Source organism: Sinocyclocheilus grahami, unplaced genomic scaffold (genome assembly GCF_001515645.1).
Source record: "Sinocyclocheilus grahami isolate Dianchi unplaced genomic scaffold, SAMN03320097.WGS_v1.1 scaffold76.1, whole genome shotgun sequence".
Lineage (NCBI taxonomy): Eukaryota > Metazoa > Chordata > Actinopteri > Cypriniformes > Cyprinidae > Sinocyclocheilus > Sinocyclocheilus grahami.
Window position 1 is genome coordinate 2,620,457 of NW_015505255.1, and position 24,636 is coordinate 2,645,092.

At 38.2% G+C, this 24,636-nt stretch overlaps 1 protein-coding gene across 4 annotated transcripts in view; it reads left to right on the plus strand.

Annotated features, from left to right (window-relative positions):
* Nucleotides 1-24,636, plus strand: part of LOC107585996 (amyloid beta A4 precursor protein-binding family A member 2-like) — a 90,310-nt gene that overhangs the window by 38,821 nt on the left and 26,853 nt on the right. For 3 of the 4 annotated variants that reach the window (XM_016273207.1, XM_016273208.1, XM_016273210.1), the window contains exons 3-6: nt 16,997-18,241; nt 20,396-20,476; nt 22,407-22,446; nt 23,265-23,410. In XM_016273207.1, the coding sequence (XP_016128693.1) occupies nt 17,039-18,241; nt 20,396-20,476; nt 22,407-22,446; nt 23,265-23,410 (1,470 nt within the window). In that variant the 5' untranslated portion in view covers nt 16,997-17,038. The remainder of the gene's footprint in view (nt 1-16,996; nt 18,242-20,395; nt 20,477-22,406; nt 22,447-23,264; nt 23,411-24,636) is intronic. The other variant, XM_016273211.1, reaches the window with a different exon arrangement.

Sequence of the window (24,636 nt, forward strand, 5' to 3'; positions counted from 1 at the left end):
AATTTTTATAGAATACTGTCGTCAAAGACGCCATTTGAAGCTAAAAGCAGACGTTTAAATGGACATACTATGAATGAAAACTGTTATGATTACTCTACTTTTAAAGCATAAATTCGATTTAAACAATAGGTCTACATACTGTTCACATATGCTGTTCATAGGAGACGTATTGTATTAGCCCTACAGTTACAGCATGAAATATTCTATTTATTTAAACCTTACTATTAGAAATATTATTTAAACCTTACTATTAACATTTTTACATAACATTTATTTTATCTCACAATTCTGACTTTTTTTCTCACAAATGCAAGTTTATATCTCCTAATTCGGACTTTATAACTTGATTTAACTCAAAAATAGTGAGTTTGTCAAATCTGAGAGAAAAAAGCCAGAAGAGCCGAGGGGAAAAGAGAGAATGACGAGTTGTTTTTCCTTATTAGAATTGCGAGAATAAAGTCAGAATTTTGAAATATAAAATCAAATTTACCTTTTTTTTATTCTTTTATTCCATGGCTCCATAGACTGCGACTTGAAAATCGTAATTTTCTGCCGCCAGATAGGCTCCGCCCACAACAAACGTCATCCTTGTTTCGGATCTGTAAGACTATCCCACTCTCTAACGTCAATTTCGTTGAATAACATTGCTTATCGCTGGGTGACAAGCTCTTGTGCGGAGAACATTTTGAAAATGACATCTAATCAATATAATTTATAATCTTTTTAAACCTAACTATTTTGTACCCTATCCGTGAAATTCTCTAGCCATAAAGGCTATCTCTCCCGGGTTTTCTGCAACCATGATGCGCGCGCATCCTGAATGTTTACAAACCTATAATTGGTCTATACTGCATAGAAATTTCCTGTCAATGCATTATTTGAGTGGACTTTGCTTTTCCGGTGAGCATGAGCGGTACACGAGCGGAACGCACATTCATAGATTGGAATATTGAGCGGAGCGTCAAACCACGCAGTGATGAGGAGAGTGAAGCATGCGCGCTGAACACTGCGGGGCGAGGCAAATCCTTGTTTACAAATCCGAAGTAAGTCCATACATACGGGGACGGGGCTTTCCTGATAACTTTCCGCAATGCCACCCTCTTTGTTTTACTAACTTACTGCATGCTGAAGGTGACCCAGCTGACCTCACCAGAAAAAAACCCAACACCACCAACTAGTGGATTGTAAAGAAATTGATTTTATTATTCTACCAAATAGTATAATAAAAGATCGATACTTGCCGTCCGTGTATCGATACAGTATTGCCGCGGAAAATATCGCGATACTATGCTGTATCGATTTTTCCCCCCACCCCTAATATGCATATATATGTAAGTCATTTTATAAATTAAAGATCCGTTAGATTGAGATTTTCTTGCTCCTCACTTGAAGCAAAAATAACACATGTATATATTTTTAATAATGTATTTGTAATAATTATAATATATAATATTATATTATAAAATTATAATAAAATGCATTATAAAACTGTTATTTATTTATTAGTTTAGATTTATTTTATTTTTATTTATTTATACCTGTGTGTAATAATGTTTAAGTTTATGGACATTTCCTTTAACCCTGAGACACAACACAATGCAGTGCATAATTAGAAATACAGGTAAAACACCTGTGAAAAATCTTTTTTGAGATTTTTGAAAGTATATAATGTACATTTATTATGAAATTATAATACATAATACAGTATATTTTGTCTTTATTTAATACAAAAGTTCAATGAACAAGAAGTTTACATTTGTTGGCCGCAGTGATTTTGCCAAGTAAGACATGTTCCTGGATCAACATCTTTTGTTGATCCTGGATCAACATTACTGTCCAAAAATATAGTCTTAACCCAATCCCTACCCCTAAACCTAACCTTACCCATAATTTATTCCTAAAATCAGTGGGAAATGATAACTGATTAACAAGGGTGTAGAAGCACCTAACCCTGATAGTAAGCCTAAAACAGATATTTCCTGAAAAGTTATCTCTCAATTCTGATTGGTTGATTGGAATGATGTTGATCCAGGAACATGTTGTACTTGGTCAAATCACGCTCACCATCTTTTGTTTCAGACAATTGCTTTTTTTTTTTCCCCCCAATGAAAATAACCTCAAAAGAAGCCAGATCTACTCCACTCCACTTTGAGTTTTCCCTGTCCTGTTCCCTGTTCAATGGTGAGAGAACTGAAAAAAGATGCGCTGACTTTCAAATAATATGCTCTTCGCTCCAAGCAAAACTCACATACTCTGTAATGCTGTGAACACAGGCAAGCAGAGTGATACAAACAGTGAAACGTCCCAGTTCACTCACTGACTCACTGACTGACTCACTCACATACTCAAGCAGCACTACCACTCCCTGCCAAGATGTCCTTCCACTCTTTTCCTCTTTTCATTTGCTCTCTGATTCTCTATTCACGTCATATTTGAGGCCATCTGTGGCTGCCCCCTGTGCTTTGCTCGAAGGCATGGCACTGAAGGTAGTGTGGACAGCGCTGGACTGGCCGGTATTGTTGCCCGCTGGTCAGTTTTACTGGTGAGTGACTGAGCCAGACCCTCAGCAGGTGTTCAAAGAGAGAAACACACAACTCAATATCCAATGTTTCCCATACCATCTGTGAGATGTGCTGCTTGTCTGTGTTTTAGGGGAAGAGAACGTGTGTCTATGTGTTTATGTGAGCTGAATCACTACTGTCAAATCTTCCTGTCTTGTGGATGTTTTAAGTGGTTGTTAGGCTGTTGCCAATGTGTTTTGAGGATTTTTAGAATGATTCTGTGTAGCTTTAAAGGTGGGGTAAGCGATTTTTCAAAAACACTTTAGAAAACTGATTCGGGCCGAATAGCAAAACAAACTCGTAGCCAATCAGCAGTAAGGCGCGTGTCTACTCGTGATGTGGAGGAGAGAGCGTTTAGTGCACAGGACGGACATTAGCGAGCCGAGCGACAGAAAGATAGAGATGGCGGATAAAAAACAAAAGAGGAAAATGTCTGCGGAACAAAAGAAGGCTTAAGGCTAGAAGTAGGACCATGTAATCGGATCAGCTTTCCAGCGCTGGAGAGAACTCAAGGAGCGGAAGGCCTGCGATCAGACGCCAAGGTTGCTTTGTTTCTTCTCGATAGGTGAGTAACACCGTGTCTGCGCCGCAACAGCTAAAGTCTGTCTAGTACACTGGACGCGACAAAGCGACCATTGAAAATCATTTGAAATTTGTGTCAGTACGTTATAAATAGAATGCAGCAGTTTTCTGCCGGGGATTTGTCGTATCGTGCCACGCCGCATCCAGTGTAGAAAATAGATATCTATGGTGTAGACAGCATCACTGATTATAATGAGTTCTATAGTATTTTGTCGCGTCGTGCCGCGCCACTCACGTCCGCTGTAGACACGGTGTAACATTGGTTTTGCTTTGTTTCACAGAACTAATCGTTGCCTGGGTTGCGTACGTATGTATGGGGCGGAGCTATCAAAATAGGGGCAAGACTCTTTTGGGGTAGGGGCGTGTTTGTTTTGGTGATTTCAAATGTCAACATTGACTAGCAGAAATCGCTTACCCCACCTGTAAGGGGTTCTGGGTGGTTGGTGGATTATGATCCACTCCTCACACCAAGTGCTAAAAGTCTGGATTGTGTGGGCAGGTTTTCACTTGCATGCTAAAAATAGGGAGCTGTTATAATGGAAACAGAAAGAATTCACTTGTATGTTGGAAATTACAACCATGTAAACCTGTTTACCCGGAGTCTCTCTACAGTATGTGGAATAATTGGATGGACAATTTGATATGGTTCTATATTGTATACGAAACATCTTTATTTTCAAATGCATTCTTCAGTTCTGCATAATTATCTCCCTCCTGTGTGAACTTGACACAATGTTAAGTGTTTGCCATGTAAACAGCTGTTATGTGCTCTGCTGACATAAAAGGTTCACTCAAAAAAGAAAATGCTGTCATCATTTTCTGATCCTCATGTCGCTCCAAACCTGTATGACTTTCTTTCTTCTGCTGAACACAAAATATGATATTTACAAACTCAGAAGGGTCTAAACAGATTTGGACCCCACTGACTCATTGTGTGGGGGAAAAACATACTTTTTTGGAACGACATCGACAGAAGAAAAAAAGTCATACGGGTTTGGAACAACAGGAGGGTGAGTAAATGTTATTTAGGCGAGCTATCCCTTTAACTCTTACACAAAACATTACAATGAAATTACATGTTTTTCTAGTTTCAAATGTAAAGTAGAAAGAATAGAGAGTACATACAAGTGTGTAAGGCAGCAGCAGCTCACATAATCACCATAGAGAGAATTATGTGGTTTTCTGTGTTTTATTAGGGGTGCGATTATCTTAGCTATATAATTTGGAAGAAAATTTAAAAGGATGAAGGCTGAATGAGCTGCCTGGGTCTGTCATGTAATGAGGCTTCTGCCTGGATGTGTCTGAGATGGCGGATAAAAAACAAAAGAGGAAAATGTCTGCGGAACAAAAGAAGGCTTAAGGCTAGAAGTAGGACCATGTAATCGGATCAGCTTTCCAGCGCTGGAGAGAACTCAAGGAGCGGAAGGCCTGCGATCAGACGCCAAGGTTGCTTTGTTTCTTCTCGATAGGTGAGTAACACCGTGTCTGCGCCGCAACAGCTAAAGTCTGTCTAGTACACTGGACGCGACAAAGCGACCATTGAAAATCATTTGAAATTTGTGTCAGTACGTTATAAATAGAATGCAGCAGTTTTCTGCCGGGGATTTGTCGTATCGTGCCACGCCGCATCCAGTGTAGAAAATAGATATCTATGGTGTAGACAGCATCACTGATTATAATGAGTTCTATAGTATTTTGTCGCGTCGTGCCGCGCCACTCACGTCCGCTGTAGACACGGTGTAACATTGGTTTTGCTTTGTTTCACAGAACTAATCGTTGCCTGGGTTGCGTACGTATGTATGGGGCGGAGCTATCAAAATAGGGGCAAGACTCTTTTGGGGTAGGGGCGTGTTTGTTTTGGTGATTTCAAATGTCAACATTGACTAGCAGAAATCGCTTACCCCACCTTTAAGGGGTTCTGGGTGGTTGGTGGATTATGATCCACTCCTCACACCAAGTGCTAAAAGTCTGGATTGTGTGGGCAGGTTTTCACTTGCATGCTAAAAATAGGGAGCTGTTATAATGGAAACAGAAAGAATTCACTTGTATGTTGGAAATTACAACCATGTAAACCTGTTTACCCGGAGTCTCTCTACAGTATGTGGAATAATTGGATGGACAATTTGATATGGTTCTATATTGTATACGAAACATCTTTATTTTCAAATGCATTCTTCAGTTCTGCATAATTATCTCCCTCCTGTGTGAACTTGACACAATGTTAAGTGTTTGCCATGTAAACAGCTGTTATGTGCTCTGCTGACATAAAAGGTTCACTCAAAAAAGAAAATGCTGTCATCATTTTCTGATCCTCATGTCGCTCCAAACCTGTATGACTTTCTTTCTTCTGCTGAACACAAAATATGATATTTACAAACTCAGAAGGGTCTAAACAGATTTGGACCCCACTGACTCATTGTGTGGGGGAAAAACATACTTTTTTGGAACGACATCGACAGAAGAAAAAAAGTCATACGGGTTTGGAACAACAGGAGGGTGAGTAAATGTTATTTAGGCGAGCTATCCCTTTAACTCTTACACAAAACATTACAATGAAATTACATGTTTTTCTAGTTTCAAATGTAAAGTAGAAAGAATAGAGAGTACATACAAGTGTGTAAGGCAGCAGCAGCTCACATAATCACCATAGAGAGAATTATGTGGTTTTCTGTGTTTTATTAGGGGTGCGATTATCTTAGCTATATAATTTGGAAGAAAATTTAAAAGGATGAAGGCTGAATGAGCTGCCTGGGTCTGTCATGTAATGAGGCTTCTGCCTGGATGTGTCTCCACGCTTACATTTAATCTGAGTAGTCTGATTTCTCTTACTTTCTTCTCAGATCAGTGAATAGTTTTTAAGTACATTTCTTTTTAAATTCTTGAACATCATCATCATTATTAATTTGTTTATTTAGGTTAGAATTTTTTAATTAGACTGATCTCTTCAACAGTTTAAGTATGCTTTTATACAGTTGTCTGTGTTTTCATCCAGTTGGTGTGACTTCTTGGTGTGAACATTTAAACGGTTATTGCTGCCAGCACCAGCAGGCATGTGTAAGGACAATTATTAGCAGGTGATTTGCTTGTGGGCTTTCAGGGAGGACAGATACAGAGGGAGCGAGAGAGAAGGCATGAAAGTGAGTGTGGTTTAGCTGAACCCATTCACACAGCTTGCTATTTCATTAACACATTACCCTTGGGGGACTTAATTATAACTGTAACACGCTAACCCATTTCCGCTTGAATCTTCCTTAAACATGTTCTCCCTGTTCATGCGTGTATTATTGTTTTTATTTAGAATAATAGAAGAATTCTGAAATCATGTTATGTTCATAATTATGAACTATTTTTAGTGTTTTTTAAAAGGAAACCAAATCTCCCATTAAAGAAAATTCTAAAATAGGAAATAAATTCTAAAAAATATAATCAGACTAACCCATTTCAGTTTGAATCATCCTTCCACTCATTCTTCTGTTGATGCATGTTCTCCTTTTGAAGATTTTTTGCCATTTATTCATAATAACAGAATAATGAAATCCTTGTTATTTTCTAATTCTGAGCTATTAAACTGTGAATTTAACTTAAAGGGATAGTTAACTCAAAAATAAAAATTCTGTCATTAATTACTCACCCTCATGTCGTTCCAAACCCGTAAGACCTTAATTCATCTTCGAAACACAAACTAAGATATTTTTGATGAAATCCAAGAGCTTTCTGACCCTCCATAGACAGCAACTCGTCTCTTATGTGTCAGATTCGATGTGCGTTCACCAGAGAACCACAACGCATATGTTATTGTTTTCTCTGGAACACAAAAGAGGAACCATAAAAGTAGTCCATAATTTCCACTCTATATGACCTGTTGGACTGTAGAAATCATACAGGTTTGGAACAACATGAAGATTAAAAACAGACAGTTTTTATTGTTTAGCGATCTATTCCTTTAAAACTCTAGAATATCAAGCATGTGATTTAGGAATACAGTGTTCTTGCATTGTCGTTCTCACACTGCACACTGTTGAAATGCATTTGAACCTTGTTTTGACCCACCACCGTGATGCCCACCAGTTAGCCATTATTCAGAGCTATGAATGCTGGCGGTGCTCTCCAACAAAAGAGTGTTGCCGTGGTAATTTGGAGAGGAGGCTGGTCTGGTGGTCTGGCCTTGGAGGAGGTTTGGGATACTGATACTGTCCAGGAAATAAGCACTCCCCTCCCTGCAGTGAGAGCGAGAGACAGACGAGCACACACCTAGAATCTCAATGAGAGAATGGTGCTTTTTCCTCGCAAGGAGAGTCAGAATACTGAAGCACAAAGCAAAACCCCAGAGTGCTGCTCTGCAGGGAGGAGTTTCCAATATCTTCTCTAATGTTTGTCTTCAAAATTCATCACAGATTCAGGTTTCATTTATGAAAGATGAAGTACAAAGTCCAACAATATTCTACAGATTAAAAAGGAAGTAAACTCAATGTTACCTATAAATCATAACAACCATGAAGTGTGCCATTGAATATGACTGAACCCTCATGTCTTATAAAGTGCCAACAGATTAAAAGTACATGCTGGGTGAATTAAGTTTTAATAATGGCTTATGAACAGACAGGAGGAAGATACATTGTAAAGTTATCCTCTCAGTCAGGGTGTTATTATAATCTCCATATTCATACATTATGTGCCCCAGTTCTCTTTCACTCGGCTTCTGAGAGTTAGAGGTGAAACTGAAGTCTTGACTGACCAAACTAGCAGTTGAAAATGAGAAATGAAAGCGGTTGGGAGTGGGGGACAAGGTGAGCTGTAATAAAGGTGAATCAGACAGTTCTGATGCATAAGGTCCACACATGCTGCGCCTCGGTTTCCTACATGGAAGACTTTTATTCAGAATACCGTTAGCAAGAGTGGCTGCACAGCGGGATTTCTGCCTATCCTCTTGAAAAGAGGAAGTTCCTCTATCAGTATGTTCACAGTGGATCCTGCATGTCTTGCTTTTAACTTATTTTCTTTTTTTTCTAACCTTTATGTTACGCTATTATCTTTCACTTTTTATTGCAAAAAGATGTGTTCAGCACACCACTATGGCTGTGCCAGGCATCACTCCTCCGTTCTCACGCTGGAATACACCGCTGGAAGTGAAGTGCCTGCAAAATGCCCAGACATGCAGGAGGAACTGGATGATGAAGAATTGCACTACGGGGAATTGAACTCATCTCAGTTCTCATCACCTCTGAGTTTCAAATGGACTCTTTCACAGTCTGTCCTGTGCTCATGAATATGTAACTCGTGTCCTAATTCCTTTTTTTTGATGGTGTGAATAGACTGCTGCAAAGAAAGTGAAACGATAGCAGTGGATCTTTGACTTGTAGTATCCCTGATTCAGATTAATGTGTTGGTGTATAAATTGAATTTTGCTTAAAAAGATTTTTGTGTCAAATAAATGCTAGTCTTTCGAACTTTCTAATGATTAAAGAATCCTAAAAATGTATTACAGTTTCCACAAAAATATTAGATACAAATAGCAATAGGAGATGGGAGTGATAGGAGTGTTACTTTACAAAAATTACATTTTAAAATATAATAAAAAATAAAAGTTATTATTAATATTACTGTTATTTTGATCAACAAGAGATTTTCAAAAACTTAAAAGTCTTAAAGACCAACCCCTACATTTTGACATTACATATTTTCCCGTATATAAAAGAACTCCAGATATAAAATAATATTCCATATATGCAATATGGAATATTCTTTTGTATCTGTGCATGTCCAAAATACAGCAGTTAAAATGGGAAAGTCAAGAAATATTTTTGGAGCAACAATTTATCTTTGTCCATACACATTTATGTTCCATAAACTTCATGAAATAATTCTACATTTTGCTATTTATTGCAATCTTGTGTGGTGGTCGGTGAGAGAACTAAAGAGTTGCTTACAATACTGAGAAGGATTATTAAAAATGCAGCACAATAAATGGGCACAAGTGTCTTTAATATATCAAATATACATTACCATGTAAACCTCTTTTTTTGGAATATTATCAGGCTGCATACTACATACTACACAGTATATACTGTATGCTCCCTACAATGTGAAACAGTATAAACTATGCAACAATGAACATTTTGAACAGTAGTATGCGACATTGTTTTCTCTCAAAAAATCATCCCAAAATTAAAGATGCTTATTTTGTATTTTTACATTTAATTTTGATTAACCCTGTCTTAACCAAATTGGGGACATTTAGGTGATCCTGTCTCCCATTCTGAGTACACACCAGACACTCTCCTCAATAGCACAGCATCACTGTAACTCTCTCCGCTTGCTTAAACTCCTTAGTCCATGAAATTCAATTCTGTAGCTCACACTGCCAAGGACAAGAACAGATTAATGTTGGTCTGTGCTCGCCCCTTTGGACTTCTACCCAGAGTTCCCTCTGCTTCTATGATTTCAGTAACGAGGACCCCTGTCGATAGTAACCTTCTCATCTACACTGTCATTAGCAAAGAAATCCAGCAAATCATGTTTTAGAATTATCAGAGCACCTTTGTTTTTACCATTGTGTTGCATCATCAGGGTTATTTCAAATGCTTCAGAAAACAAGCTAAACGCTCATTGTTAATGTGCCTCCAACTGGGTTTATTCCATGCAAAATACGATAAAATGTAAATGGTTTATTTATTGGAACTCTTATGGCATATCTGTCTTGTTATACAATCATATTTGTCCAGCTGTGAAACCCAATTTTCACATTGTCAGACAGCGTGTCAGCTGAATCCACGCAATTATCCTCCAGAGTGTGTAGGTCAGTACAGCAGCACATAAACCAGACTAACAGTCACATTAGCTCAGTTAAAGCTGGGGATGTTTGGAAAGTCTCCAGGAAATAATTAGCACAGTGTGTAGGCTTGTTTAACCCCCTCCTGTTGTGTAACCAAATGTATCTGGTCTTTACTGCTGCTCATTGGAAATGAAACAGAATGTTGCTAGTCTGCAAATCTGGTTTTTGGTTTTGCTTGGCACAAATCCCTTATTTGAGTCTAAGTTGGATGCATTTTGAGGCACCGCTCAATGTTTCAAAGCTTATTTATGACACTGTATAACCATTATGAAACACCTCAGGACACTAATCAAAATTGGAGGGAAAACAATAGAAGGGTTTACTTAATATGGATTGTTTAAAACATTCATATTGGGAGGAACTTTGCAGTGTAACTCAAACTTTTGACTGGTATTTTGAGCATGAAAGGATGCTTGTGCTGTAAGGCCTTTTCCCCTAAAGAAAATGGATGGCTTTGATGGCTGTTAAATTGAAATCATGCATCATACTGATGCAGCATAGTAGGTCTGGCCACTTCCCAAAACATCTCAGACAAGCAATCTTCACATATTGATTCTAGACTTTCTGTAGTTATTTCAAGGTTTTAATCATTGTAATGCCTAATGAAACCTTGTTTGGGTCATGTGATGTAATTTAGTGCAAGGCACACCAGGACTATTTGTCACAATCTCAGAAACTTTAAGATTCTGAATAAAAAGTCTGATTGCATAAATGCTTGTTTTCTTTAGCAGTGGATTTATATTTGTAACCGTGTTTTTGGTTTAAATGTGAATTTTGTCCTCCGGAGTCCAAACTAAAATTCCAGCATCTTCATATTTTTATATTAGCTTGTATGTACACAACTACAATGGAATGCATTATAGCAATGTTCAACTATATAATAAAGATAGATTTTTACTGAAAGGATGAACTGTGGGATGAGATTTATTCATTGAGTCTAAAGCCCAATTTATACTTCTGTGTCGAACCTACGCCGTAGCCTACGCATAGACGCACACCCTATGCCAGGGCTGTCCAAACTCGGTCCTGGAGGGCTGGTGTCCTGCAGAGTTTAGCTCCAACTTGCCTCAACACACCTGACTGAAAGTTTCTAAGCCTAGTAAGAGCTTGATTAGCTGGTTCAGGTGTGTTTAATTAGGGTTGGAGCTAAACTCTGCAGGACACCGGCCCTCCTGGACCAAGTTTGGACAGCCCTGCCCTATGCCGTAGCCTGACGTGCACCTCTCCAAAAATCTAACAGTTTCTACGCGGACCACAAGCGCTGTGATTGGTCTGCATAGCCTACGGCGTAGGTCCGACTCAGAAGTATAAATCAACCTTAAAGGGGTCATAGGATGCTCATTTTGCACAAGTTGATATGATTCTTTAGGGTCTTAATTAAAAGTACATAACATACTTTGGTTAAAATTTCTCAATGTTAGTGTAAAAACACCTTTTTAAACCTGTCAAAATCAGCTGTTTTTTTCAAGCCATTATAGTCCATGCTGCTTTAAATGTTAATGAGCTCTGCTGGCCCCGCCCCTCTCTTCTGAGCTGCTCTCAGAGAGACCGTTTATTTAAGTACTGTTTACTGTTTCCTCTGCGTCTTCAGCAGCTCAGATGTCAGGAGTAAATGATGATTGCTATATTCATTATTACATCCAACAATAAAGCACCTCAATCGCTTAATCGGAGACATCTTGTCTTCCCCTGCACCAGAGTCAACACAATGGCGGACTGATGACAGCTCACTCAGGGTGGGTCTAAGGTGAGACACCAGTCCAGCCTGTGCTGAAACACTACTGTCAAACAACTATCGTGGGAGGGGCCTGTACAGAACTACGTCATTCTGACAGGAATCTCAGAACAGCCTGGTTTGAGAAAGGGGATTTTAAAATAGGGATTAAAAAAAAAACACTGGATGGATTTTTATAATTATAGGATGGATGTGAACAAACACTTCCAACATACATTTATGTTCAAACAACTTGAAAAGGGAATTTCGCATCCGATGACCCCTTTAAGCAGTGACCTCTGTGAAGAACATTCAAAATGCCATAGAGAGCAGAAAATACGGGGGGAAATGGATTATACTGCATACTGCACAGTATTTGTGCTATAGTCATGACCTCATAATGCTATTCTATTTGGTAATTGGCAAATTTTTTAATGCATTTTCTGTAAAAATGCTATTAGCCATCTGGAAAAAATATTTTTGCATTTTAGTCTTTTTAAATTTACTCCATGCGTTTGCTCATCTCTTGTCATTTTTGCATGGGACTAAAAAGGCATTTTACAGCCATTTGTTGTGTCTGATCTAGTCGGAGGTTGTAAAGTCCTATACTGTATACTGTAATATACTGTATATAGTGATATTATTTAGTAAAATCATTTATTGTTAATCTGTTTTTCATATAAAAAACACTTGTCCCTTTTAGACTTGCACTCTATTCATTTGCTGCTTGTTTTCTTTAAAAAAAAACACTAGCTTTCTAATCTTTTTGTATTCTATCTGTTTTCTTTTTATTTATTATATTATTTAAAAAACCCTTGCTACGTGTGCTGCATTAAGCTAACTGAGACTTGTTATAGCACTTGTATATCATTGCTCTTTTGATGATATTGATTGCTTCCATTGTCCTCATTTGTAAGTCGCTTTGGATAAAAGCGTCTGCTCAATGACTAAATGTTAATGTTAATATAATGAATCTCAATGGGGCTGTTTTGGACCTCACTGACTTTCAAAAGAAAAAGAAAAAAACACTGAGACATTCTTTTGTGTTCCACGGAAGAAAGAAAGCCAAACAAGGGTCAGTAAATGACAGAATTTTTGGGCGAGCTGTGTTTTTAAACAACTGTCTCAGGTATTTTATTTAGTAACATTTTTAGTTCAGGGATTTAAAATATTTTTAGGATTTACATTTAAAAACCAAATAAGCTTACAGTTTGGTTGAGCTCATTTTAATATATTGTCCGCTGTGCTGCTTTAATGCCCTTAATGTTTCGTATTAAAAATGATGTGTATAAATGAACGTGATCCCAATTGTTCTGGGCAGACGAGATTGATTTCTTGTGCATCTTTCTTGGCAGTCTGGTCATTGTCATGGTAAAGTATTCAGCTTCAGTAAATGGAAATGATACTGTATGTACACTATGTGTGTGCACAATAAATTTGGTTAACCACGCTCCAGACATTATTCCTGGGTGGGATTTATGACTGAACAATGAGGTGAAAGGTCAGGGGTGCCCTTGGGAGACTGTTGCCTTTAGTTACCACAGCATCGGTTGGGATTGACTGACAGAAGTTGGGGGAGGGCTCATAAAGTACTTGTTGTACTATATGCTCATCAATAACAGGTGGAGAGAAAACAGTGATTTCTTCAAAGAGGTGTAAAATGATCAGTCGGATAGGGTTTAACTATGATGATGAGTTTAATAAGGGTAAAATGTGCTATAGTGTGTGAAGGCACAAAAAAAAATCAAGGCTTCATTTAGGGCTAGGCGATATAGCTAAAAAAATGTGTAAACCGATATAATGTTTCATATCATTCGGTATCGATAATTATTGACATTTTTATTACCTTTTTTAAAACAAAAAGCAATAGAATTTTTTTTAACCACTGTGTTTATAATGAACACAATTTATTGGGACAAACAACAAATATATTTTTTGTTTTAACAATAAAACACAGTAAAAATTAAACAAATATCTAATTTCTAATGTTTTATATGCAGATTAAATAGGTCTTTATTGTATAGGTCTAATTGTCTCCCGAGGCCACAGGAGGGCGCAATGAGCAAAATAATGTAACGCATTTAGCAAGTAACTCTATAAAAACATGCATTACGTCTAAATTAACTCATAAAAATCAAATATAATTTCGTAAATTGCATGAACAATTATGAACAAAACAGCATCATGTATTTATGCATTGCTTAATCCAAAGAGCCGAAGCACCATTCACACAGACTGCATTTAAAAACATATGAGACGCAGTGAAAAGGAATAAACCTCCACAAATTCGTGACGTGTTTTCTAAAAGTTTAAACTGTTTTAACTTTGTGGGGCTACGGCTCTTGTGTGACGCGAGTGCAGCAGTCGTATTTGTCCGTCTAAAAATGCGCTGAATATGCGTTCTGTGTGAATGGATTGGTTTCGGTTTTAACCTAATCAAGATCTTCTCCGCATTGAGCTTCTATTTTTCTCTAATATTTTTAATGCATAAAGCAGCAGTGGCGCGTCTCGTGGGCTAGACTAATAAACCATTACAATGCAACAACGTCACTTACATCATCATCACCGCATCTCGCGCGCCACTGATGACGCTCCCTGACGCACTCCTAACATTCAAATGCAAATGTTTATTTTAAATTCGACTAATATTCATTCTTTATTCACAATCTCCTCATCACAGGCAGGCACAGCACTCATTTCAGCATGTGTTCATGTTTGTGTGTGCTGTCTGCGACACTCAGAGCACGTGCCTATATCGTGCGCTATATCGAAACATTTTTCTACCTATATCGAAGAAGGTATACCGTCGATAAATACCGATACCGTTTTATCGCCCAGGCCTAGCTTCAGTAAAAGCTGCTGTATGTGTGTAGACAGTAAAAGGTTCTATAAGTCAACAAATTCATGAAGTGTCACACGCTCAGAGCACTGTAAGATCGGAGGAGCAGAAGCACAATGATAATTAGTTGTTGTAATGACTGGTGATGGAAGGCGTAATTAAAGGCAGGGAGAAAGGGAACAAAAGGGAAAGCAGCAATAAAAGTCTCTCCGTAAGCTGTTGTTGCAGGCATCTGACGGAGACAGCAACATGGCATTGTGTGCATGTGTGTCTGTGAGAGGGTGAACAAGATTTACACCAACACCATTACACGTTTGATTTGAGTTTTACATTCTGTGTGTGATTATGCAGCCTCTGTACAGCCGCTATTGTCATGATTTATCTCTGAACACTGACATCTAATTGCTTTTTTATGTTAGTGAAATTTGTCTTGCCTACTCTTACAAGCTTCTGACAGAAAACTTCAACCATCCTTTTTGTCATGTTCACATCTTTTCAAACTGCAATTTAGGCATGTGAGATTTATCCCAACATTTCCGTGGGTCCTAAGATGTCAAGATCTTAATGTTGAAGATTAAGCTTTTTCTGCAAAAGACATTACATTTATTGATACTATGTTCAGTGCTTAATAATAAGGGTTTTCTTTTCGGCTGGCCGACTTGGGTCATTTTTTTTTCTTAATTTTTACTGCCAACATTTCCCCTGCTCCATCCATAAAATCATCTTATTTTTTATACACTACCATTCAAAATTTGGAGTCGGTAAGATTTATTTTTTATTTTAATATTATTATTTGAAAGAAATTAATATTTTTATTCTGCAAAGACACATTACATTTATCAAAAATGCTAAGAATCAAAATATTTAGCAGTACAACTCAACTGAGCGCCAAATCAGCATATTGACATGATTTCTGAAGGATCATGTGACACTGAAGACTACAGTAATGGCTGCTAAAAATTCACCTATCACAGGAATAAATTACATTTTAAAATATGTTCGAATAGAATTCAACCTCAGTGAGCATAAGAAACGTCTTTCAAGAACATGTAAAAATTGTATTGATCCCACAACTGTGTATAGGTTTATAAAGATATTTGCTGGAAATAATATTTATATTTATCATTAATTTATTTATCAATAAAAAATACAAAATGTTCTTTACAAAATTATGAATAAAAGTAATCATAATAGACTCCTGTTTTAGTTTAGCCAAGAAAATATATTTGTATGTCAGTGTAATGGTCCAAATATTTGAATTGCCATTATGCTGATGACTTAATTAGGCTGCTTTGGAGACTTTGAAAGTCAAGTCTGAGAAAACAGGTGTTGTTCTTCACATCATCTCGGCTGGAGCGGTTCAGTGATGGTGCTGGAGATGTGGAATGAACATCCGTCAGACTGGATGACTGAAACTGATCAGGTGTTGAGAGCTGAGAAGAGATCGTGCCTCCACTCAGAGATCAATACACCCAACAGTGCTTGAATATGTGGATGTGTTACAGCTCAACCGTTCAGTCTCACACATCAAGACCTGTGTGTGTTCTCTTTAGACTGTTGCACAACTCTGAGGACTTCATTGGAAACACAGTGTTCTGTTTTAATCTGATCGTAAATGACAGACAGTATAGCACGGCTCTTATGGCCAAATGCTTGGTGCTAAACTGTAATTATACCTACATACACACTACTATTTAAAATAAGTCTCTTACGCTTACCAAGGCTGCATTTATTTGATCAGAAATTCCGTAAAAACGGTAATATTGTGAAATTATACCAATTTAAATTAACTGTTTGCTGAACTTTCAGCAGCCATTACTCTAGTCTTTAGTGTCACATGATCCTTCAGAAATCATTCTAATATGCTGATATGAGGCTCAAGAAGTATTTATTATTATGATCTATTGAAAACAGTAGTGCTACTTAATACATTTGTGAAAGCCATGATAGATTTTTTTCAGGATTCTTTGGTATGGGAAGTTCAAACAACAGCATTTATTTGAAACAGTAAAGACTTTTATAATGTAAATAATACATTTTTTATTTATAAATAAAAGATATCTGTCACTTTCAATCAATTTAATACATCCTTACTAAATAAAAGTATTTATTTATTTAAATTTTTTTTTTTTATAACTTACTCCTAACTTTTGAATGGTAGTGTATGCATTTGGCACAAGCATTGTTTGAATGTGACATACATTTATGAGTGTGTTCCTTGGCAATTGAACCCACAGCCTTGGGATTGTTAGTGTCATGCTATACTATATGAGCTACAAGAACACTTCCTTTATGTATATACTCATGTTGGTTGGTCACATAATTGCTCAAAACAAGGGAATTTCCACCTGCGTGTGCTTTTTATTATTTGTCAGGGTTTGTTGTTAACCTTCATTTATTAAATTGACTGTTTTTATGTAAGTGTTTATGAATGTTGCCATACTTATCAATGTGTTTTTGTTTGGCAGGATTGAGGTTTCCAGTGATGATCGGCCTGTGAGCGGTTCTCAATGGCTCAGAGGAAGAGGCCAGGGACCAACAGCAGCATGGCCACAGAGCCTCACGCTTCAGCTCCACGCTCCTGCCCAGCCCCGTACCCCGAGCCTGAGCACCCTGAGGAGGAGTATGAAGAGCGCCAGGACCCTGAGGTGTCCCAACACTCCTACCACAATCAAGAGGAGGCAGACTTGACAGACAGCCGACCAGCCACACCCACAACTCCAGACCATGCCCACAGAGACTACCACAGCCACCCGGACAGTCTGGATGGAGACTCTAGCTCCGACTATGTCAACAATACGTCTGATGAAGAAGAGGACGATTTTGATGAAGGGCTACCAGAGGAGGATGAAGGTGTGACATATTATATCCGCTATTGTCCTGAGGATGACAGCTACCTGGAGGGAATGGACTGTAATGAGCCTGAGTACAGACACCCGGATGGTCGCATGGAGCCACCTCCAGACACGGATGAGTGCCAGGAAGTGGTTGAGGAATGGGTGGAGAGAGAGGATGATGCACATGGTGATGATGGAGAAGTGCGTTGCGAAGTTCTCGAGCAGGACTCTGACCAGCAGCTGTACGATGGCAGACCCGAACCTGTCCTCGATCACCACCAACAACAACAACAACACTATCCGGATCCCCATCAGGAACAGATTTCACCTCCTGCTGAAGATCAAGAAGTGCAGAATGTTGAAGGAAGTGAGGCCTACTGTCCTGATCAGGAGGAAGAGCCACAGGTGGGGCAAGACAGAGATGGTTACGCAGGTGACTACTATGCCACGGAGGACAATGGAAACTCTGTGCATGCGTCACCATACAGGGGGCATAAGGGCACAGACGGAGAGACAGGAGAGGAGGCAGAGGAGGATATTGATCAGATAGTAGCTGAGATTAAGATGAGCATGAGTATGGGCAGTCTTAGCAGCGGCACTGATCAGAGTCCAGAGGAACTGGCGCCCGATCCAGCACCGAGCGAGTACCAGCCAGAGACACGCTCCAAACCCGAACCTGCCCCTGCTCCTGCCCCTGCCCCTGCCCCTGCCCCTGCCCCTGCCCCATACCCTCAGCCTCACCGTCATGACGGCAGACCCAAATCCCTCAACATCCCCCCTGCCAGACACAATCCTGAGCTCCAGAGGAACTTTAAGGTACGACCTCACACACCAGAGGAGAGACAGAGATGGACGCAGGACCAGGTGAGAGAGCAGGTAGGCAGATTTGCATAGCAAGCTGTAAATGGATCTGTATCTGTAGCAGCTTACTAAGGGGAAATCGAATAAATCAGCTCAGTAAATATGAAATAAAAGCAATAGGATCAACTAAATATATTAGACATTTGTGTTAGATTTATTTATCAATGTATTTTGTAGTAATTCTATAAAAGGAGATGACGGACTAAATATATATTTTTTGGCTACTCTAGTACTCTAGCATCTGTGGATGTAATGGGTTACTGTAAGTGTATCCATCTGGTCTGTGATGTATATACACTACTGTTCAAAAGTTTGGGGCTGGTAAGATTTTTTAAAATGTGTTTTAAAACAGTCTCTAATTCTTACCAAGGCTGCATTTATTTGGTCAAAAATACAGTGAAAACAGTAATATTGTAAAGTATTTTTTAAAAATATTTTATTATAACACTTTATACATTTTAAATTATACTTTATTCTTGTTGTAATAAGGCTGTTTTAGCAGGCATTACCCATTTCTTATTATTACCAATGTTGAAAACAGTTGTGCTGCTTTTTGTGGAAACCATTAAACTCTTTTTCAGGATTCTGAATAGAAACAACCACATTTTATTTGTAACAGAAATATTTTGCAACATTATGCATTTATTTTTGTTCAGTTTAATGTATCCTTGCTGAATAAAGAATCAAATTCTTGTTCTTGTTCCTAGCCCCGTTGGAAAACAGTGACAGACAAACTTGAACAGCCTTACATTTCCTTTTAAATAGTTAAACATTCAGAAATATTAATGTAAAATTAAATGTTATTTATTTTAATCTAATAATAAAGATCATCCCCAAAGGGCTCTCTGAAATATGCATATTCATTATTATAATTAAATATTCATGTGAATGTTGACAGCCCTCATTTAAATGCAAGCGGCATTTGAGTAAACGAGACTAGTGCTTGTTTATGCCCTAAAAGAGAACCTCAAAATCCTGACAGCTGAGCAGTGAGTAATGATGGAGTATTTTATGCTCTTAAGAGCTGATGCTTAAAATGTGATATGTAGTGATGGCATAAAATGTTTTCTTTAATGTAATGTATTTTACATCATTTTGGGGTAGTTCCAAAGACAATTATAGAGAATAAGCCGTTATTACCGTTTACTCGCTCATTTCAAGGGGAAAGTGCTCAGTTTGTGCGGCACGTTGAAAAGGATGAAAGAAAGAAATCTGGCAGAAATTGGAACCGTCTCATTGTAACCTAGACATGAAGGGGACCCTGATCAAAAGCAATTTCTTGAAATCCACGAATATGAATTTCATTACTGATGATTTGTGCAGCCGTTTGTTAATGCTCAGGAATAAACAAAATTCCACCCAGCTAGAATACATTACCTTGAGAAGCTTTTTAGATTCCATCCCATTATTCTCGCTCAGTGTGTTTTTTATATCTTTTATTTATTCATTTATTTTTGGCTTGAACAGCCCAAAAATGAAAACTGGCTCATTTCAAGAAAACTCTGCCTAATGAAGACAAACACACTGATATCCATGCATTATGTCAATAGTCTTGTTTGCTGAAAATTGAGAGAAGGTGCTGACTTTCTAATTGAGTTTGAAATATGAGGTTTTCTTAGATATTTCCTTCGAAATACCTTACTTTGCATTTTCAAAACAGAATAGGAAATTACATTTTTCCAAGGGGGAATTAGGTGAAGGGGTGAGATTTAGTCTGATTGCCTCAGTGGTCCAGTGGATGTCTTGTGAAGTTCTATTACCCTCCTGCTTCTTTATTGCCTTTGGGCAATGAGGAGATTACATTTTATCCTGTCAGGCAACAAATGAATTTCATCAAGTAATAATGTCCTTATGTGCAGTAGACAAAGTGCTCATTTGAGACTGTAACTCCTTTGCAGATAGACAAAGAGTAAAAGTGTCTTTTTTAGCACTGTGCATTTCCAATTAAAGACATCTGTTCATTTTTCAATACATTGTGTTTGAAAAATGTTCGTTATGCTACATAAAATATTCCCTTTGGCGTTTTGATTCTGATACGCATCAAATTGTTAATGCTGTTCATAAAGTGGCCTGCAACCCATCATCTGTTTCTTTTTTGTCCTCTGTACATGTCAGATCTCACTCTCCACTCATTTGTCACTCATTTCTCCCAATTTAAATTCTTTCTAGGTGTCTAATAGTGCACAACAGCCAAGGAAACAGCAGCGGTCTGATCTCAATGGACCACTGGAGAACAACAATGTCCCTGAGGTGAGCCTGTAATCATCCAGCACATTAACCAATCAATATCTGACAGTATGCACCCAACATAATCACTGCACGTTTCCATCAGAGCTATTCTAGTCAGTGTCAGCCTGTCGTCTTATTTATGCCACATTTCTCTGGCTTTCTTAGAAAATGTATCATTGTTTTTCTCAGCAAATCTAGCTTGCCACCATCCTCCCCCATGTGTTGATATAGTAAAATAATTGGCTTTGCCCTTTTCTGCCCTGGCTCTACTGTATTTACATAGACAGAAGGGAGTTCAGCCTTCAGCTTCTCTGCACATTCTTTATGCATGAATGTAACCTCCATAAGAGCTTTGCCGCCTGAATGTAAGAGCCATAAAATATGAGACCTCGTCTGGGCAGTTACTCAAAATCGCCAAATAGGTGTTCAAAACATGTTTTATAGTGCTACCAAGCAATCTGCCAAGGTCATTTATAGATCATTCTCAACACAAGCTTTTGGATTTTTTTTTTTGTATAAAAATTGCCTTATGAATGTTTCACTTGTACTGTGGGAGGTAGTGAGACATGAAAATTAGTGAATTAGGGTCATGAGTATCAAGGATATTTATTGTTAAACCTTCTTAAAATGTTCACAGTCATAATTGTTAGTTTTTTCTTCTTCTTTATTTTCTCATAAATATGGAATTCTGCAACGTAGGCAACACTCTCACAAAAAGTCAAAACATGATGGTAATAACCCACAAAGAATTCACCCAGAGGAATTCTGTTTGTACACATCCCTTGCTGTACAGTCCCTGCTAGTCTTGCTGTATGTCTTGTAAAGCAGTATTCAGTCTTGCCTTACTACCTCTGAACACATTTAATTACTTTGGCTGAGGGAGCTTTTGAGTCCTTAGATTGCATTTAATGAAGGCCTCTCGAAGCATAACCTCCATTTGGATGGCTCTGTTGTAAAATGATGGCTATTACTCCGTCTGACGTTGTGTCTATGTCCTACAGCTCTCGGCACAGTCCTGCAAAGAGCCACTTCAGAATGACTGACAGGATTTTGTATTCTGATACAATGAGCCATATCCAGAAACATCTGGATGGTTTCCATTTGCGTGTTAGGTTATTTATTTTATTAGATTAAAAAAAGAAAAAGAAAAGAAAATCACAGGTGTTTTACAGTTACATTTCCAGTGCTCATTTACTATTCTCAGTCTGTTTGGCAATGTTTTTGTGATAACATTACAATATTAGAGTTATGATTTTAGAATTAAGCAATATCACATGATCATGCTCCAAATATGTCCTAGTGCTAGGCCAACTAATATTTAGACCAAAAAGCATGATAAACTGTAAACAGGAAGTTAATATTCAGCAAACTATACAGATTATACAAAATATAAATGGATACTTTGTCTGTTTTGGCTCAGCCAGCTAAAATATGGGGAAACAAAGCCATATGCAAAATTGTTCTTGAACAATACTCGTGTCACGGCAATGAATCAGTCTTTTTTAACAAACCGTTTGAGGGACTGATTCAATGACTCACTCATAAACACAGTTCCTGCATTTGGAATAGCATACTGCTCTTACTATATTATGCTACAAATTCAACTGTTTATTTCAAATCAGTGTTTTTGAACAAATTGTTTGAGGGAATGATTCCATTACTCGCTTATAAAGGCAATCATGTAAATACATTTATAATGGGCCGATACCGATATGGTGGCCGATATATCGTGCATCCCTAATTTGTATGTTTTTATTATGCTGTTTATATTTATTATTTTTTGTATTTTATTATGTCTTTATAAAATATATGTCATTCATGAAGTTAACCTAGAGGTTGTTTTTTCTTTTTAGTTCGTAAAAGGTAAATACTTTATAAGCATGCTGCATGATGTGAGCATCACTCATTTCCTTTCATACAGTACATCAAACAATGTTTCTCTGTTTCTTAGCCAACAAAGAAGACGGCGTCATTTCCCAGCTTTGTGGATGGTAAGCGAGCATCTCCTATCTTTTATTTTTTCTGCATTTGATAATCTGCCCCCAAAAGTTTTATTCTATTCCAATTAAATCAAGTCAAAAACAAATCAAATTCACCAAACCAACTCAGAGTGAGGAGATTAGAGAGCCGCACAGAAGAAAGCATTATGTCTCAGTGGATTTACATGCTGAAATACGAGCAGAATTTGTAAGCTGTTTTAATGGGTTGCAGTGGTGAGACAGTAATTAGAGGAGTCATGTTTGCTAATTTAAGGGCACATTAATGGATGCTCAGCTAGAGAAATGGTCACAAACTATAGCAGGAAGCGAAGGAGAGTTCTGGAAAAGCAGGACAATCGATTGACCACAAGCTTATTTTTGGTTTACGGCAGCCTGAGAATGTATTGCTGCTGTCATGCCTTGCTTTTGGGAACAAATTCTGCTTTCTATTAAAAGGATAGAGTTCTGTCACATTTAAACCTTGTGCCTGAATGATGGCAGCATAATGTGTCCCTTGGTGGGTGTCATGACGTCCACATTTCCATATCACACAAGCAGAATACTCCCAGAACACCCTGCTTTTCCTCATGTGGCCACCTTCATTCCCACTTTTCAGTGTCTGCGGTTTTATCAGCCCTCACAGTAGGATGGAATTGAGAACATACACGTATTCGCACACACTCTCATACACACGACATCTGCATGCAACTTTTCTCCCTGATAAGCTCACGCTCATATACCTTATCAGTCACTGTGAGGTGGTCTACAGAGGAGGTGGCAACACAACAAATAGCTTTAATAATAAATTCTCAACACTTCCCCTTTAACAGTGCCGGGTCCCTGTGAGCCTGAGGACCTCATTGATGGGATTATCTTCGCCGCCAACTACCTCGGCTCCACTCAGCTCCTGTCGGAGAGAAATCCATCCAAAAACATCAGGATGATGCAAGCCCAGGAGGCAGTGAGCCGGGTCAAGGTACAGAGCCCTAGAACCTCTGTATTTCCATTTTATTTTGGTGTGGCTCTCAAGTGAGATGTTTGGACGAAGCGGATGCAGATTTCTCTGGAAAATTAGATGAGATGAGATTTGTTTGTTTACACCCCGGGGCTTGTTGACTAATCAGTAGTTATAGGATTATTTTCCTTGGTGTAGAAGTGTAATCCCTCTTCCTCCCAATTGGTTAACGCAGAAAGACCTCCTGTTGCCATGTTACATGGAAAATTCACGTGAATTTATTGTGTTTTAAGAGAGCATGTGGTGGTCTGAGCTGCATTAAATAGTCTGTGTAAATATACCACTTTAGATGCAGCATCTATGCCACCTCTGCAGACCAAATTGATTTTGTTTATACTGGTTTCATTTGAATGCTAACAGTCCTATAGTGTCTTATTCTAATTGAATTAATTGGTTAAATGTAAGAATTGGAGATAAAAATGGCACGTATTTAATAAGGTTAAAAATGCCCCTGGAATACAATTTAGGTGGCCAATTTCTGCCACTCTAGTCAACTAACTACTACACTGAGTATGAAGAATATTAAAAGCATCAGGAGTCAGCTGTCCACAACAGGCATAAACTAGCCAAGGAACCACCACAAGAACTCCCTCAGCAAAATGAATTGTCTAATTATTGTTATCAACAAAATCCAAAAAAAGTTTGAGATATAGTTTTCAAAATCACACAACCCTAATTAGCAGTTACTCTAAATTGTGTGTTTTTTTGTTTGTTTTTATGTAGCAGAAGACGATTCATATTGCCAGGATGAATCTATGGGCTACACACATCTATTCATTGTGCTGTTAAAGGAACAGTTCACCCAAAGATTAAAATTGTGTCATCATTTACTCACCCTCATCTCGTTCCAAACCTGTGTGTTTCTTTCTTATGTTGAACAAAAAAATAAGATATTTTGAAGAATTTTGAAGAACGTCTCGGTTACGTATGGTAACTCTCGTTCCCTGAAGGAGGGAACGGAGACGTCACGTTGGATGACCGACGAATTGGGATCTCGCTTAGAGAGACCAATCTACTTCGAGTGTAAACTAAACGAGCCAATGCACATTGGCATGCGATTATTGCATCAAGCTGCTGCTGATCACAGCGTGAGTATAAGTAGGCAGCAGATGCAGCGCATATTCAGGTTTTCGCTGAGGAGCCGAGACGGTGAACCGGCTGCTCAGCGGTGGTACAGGAGCTGTGGC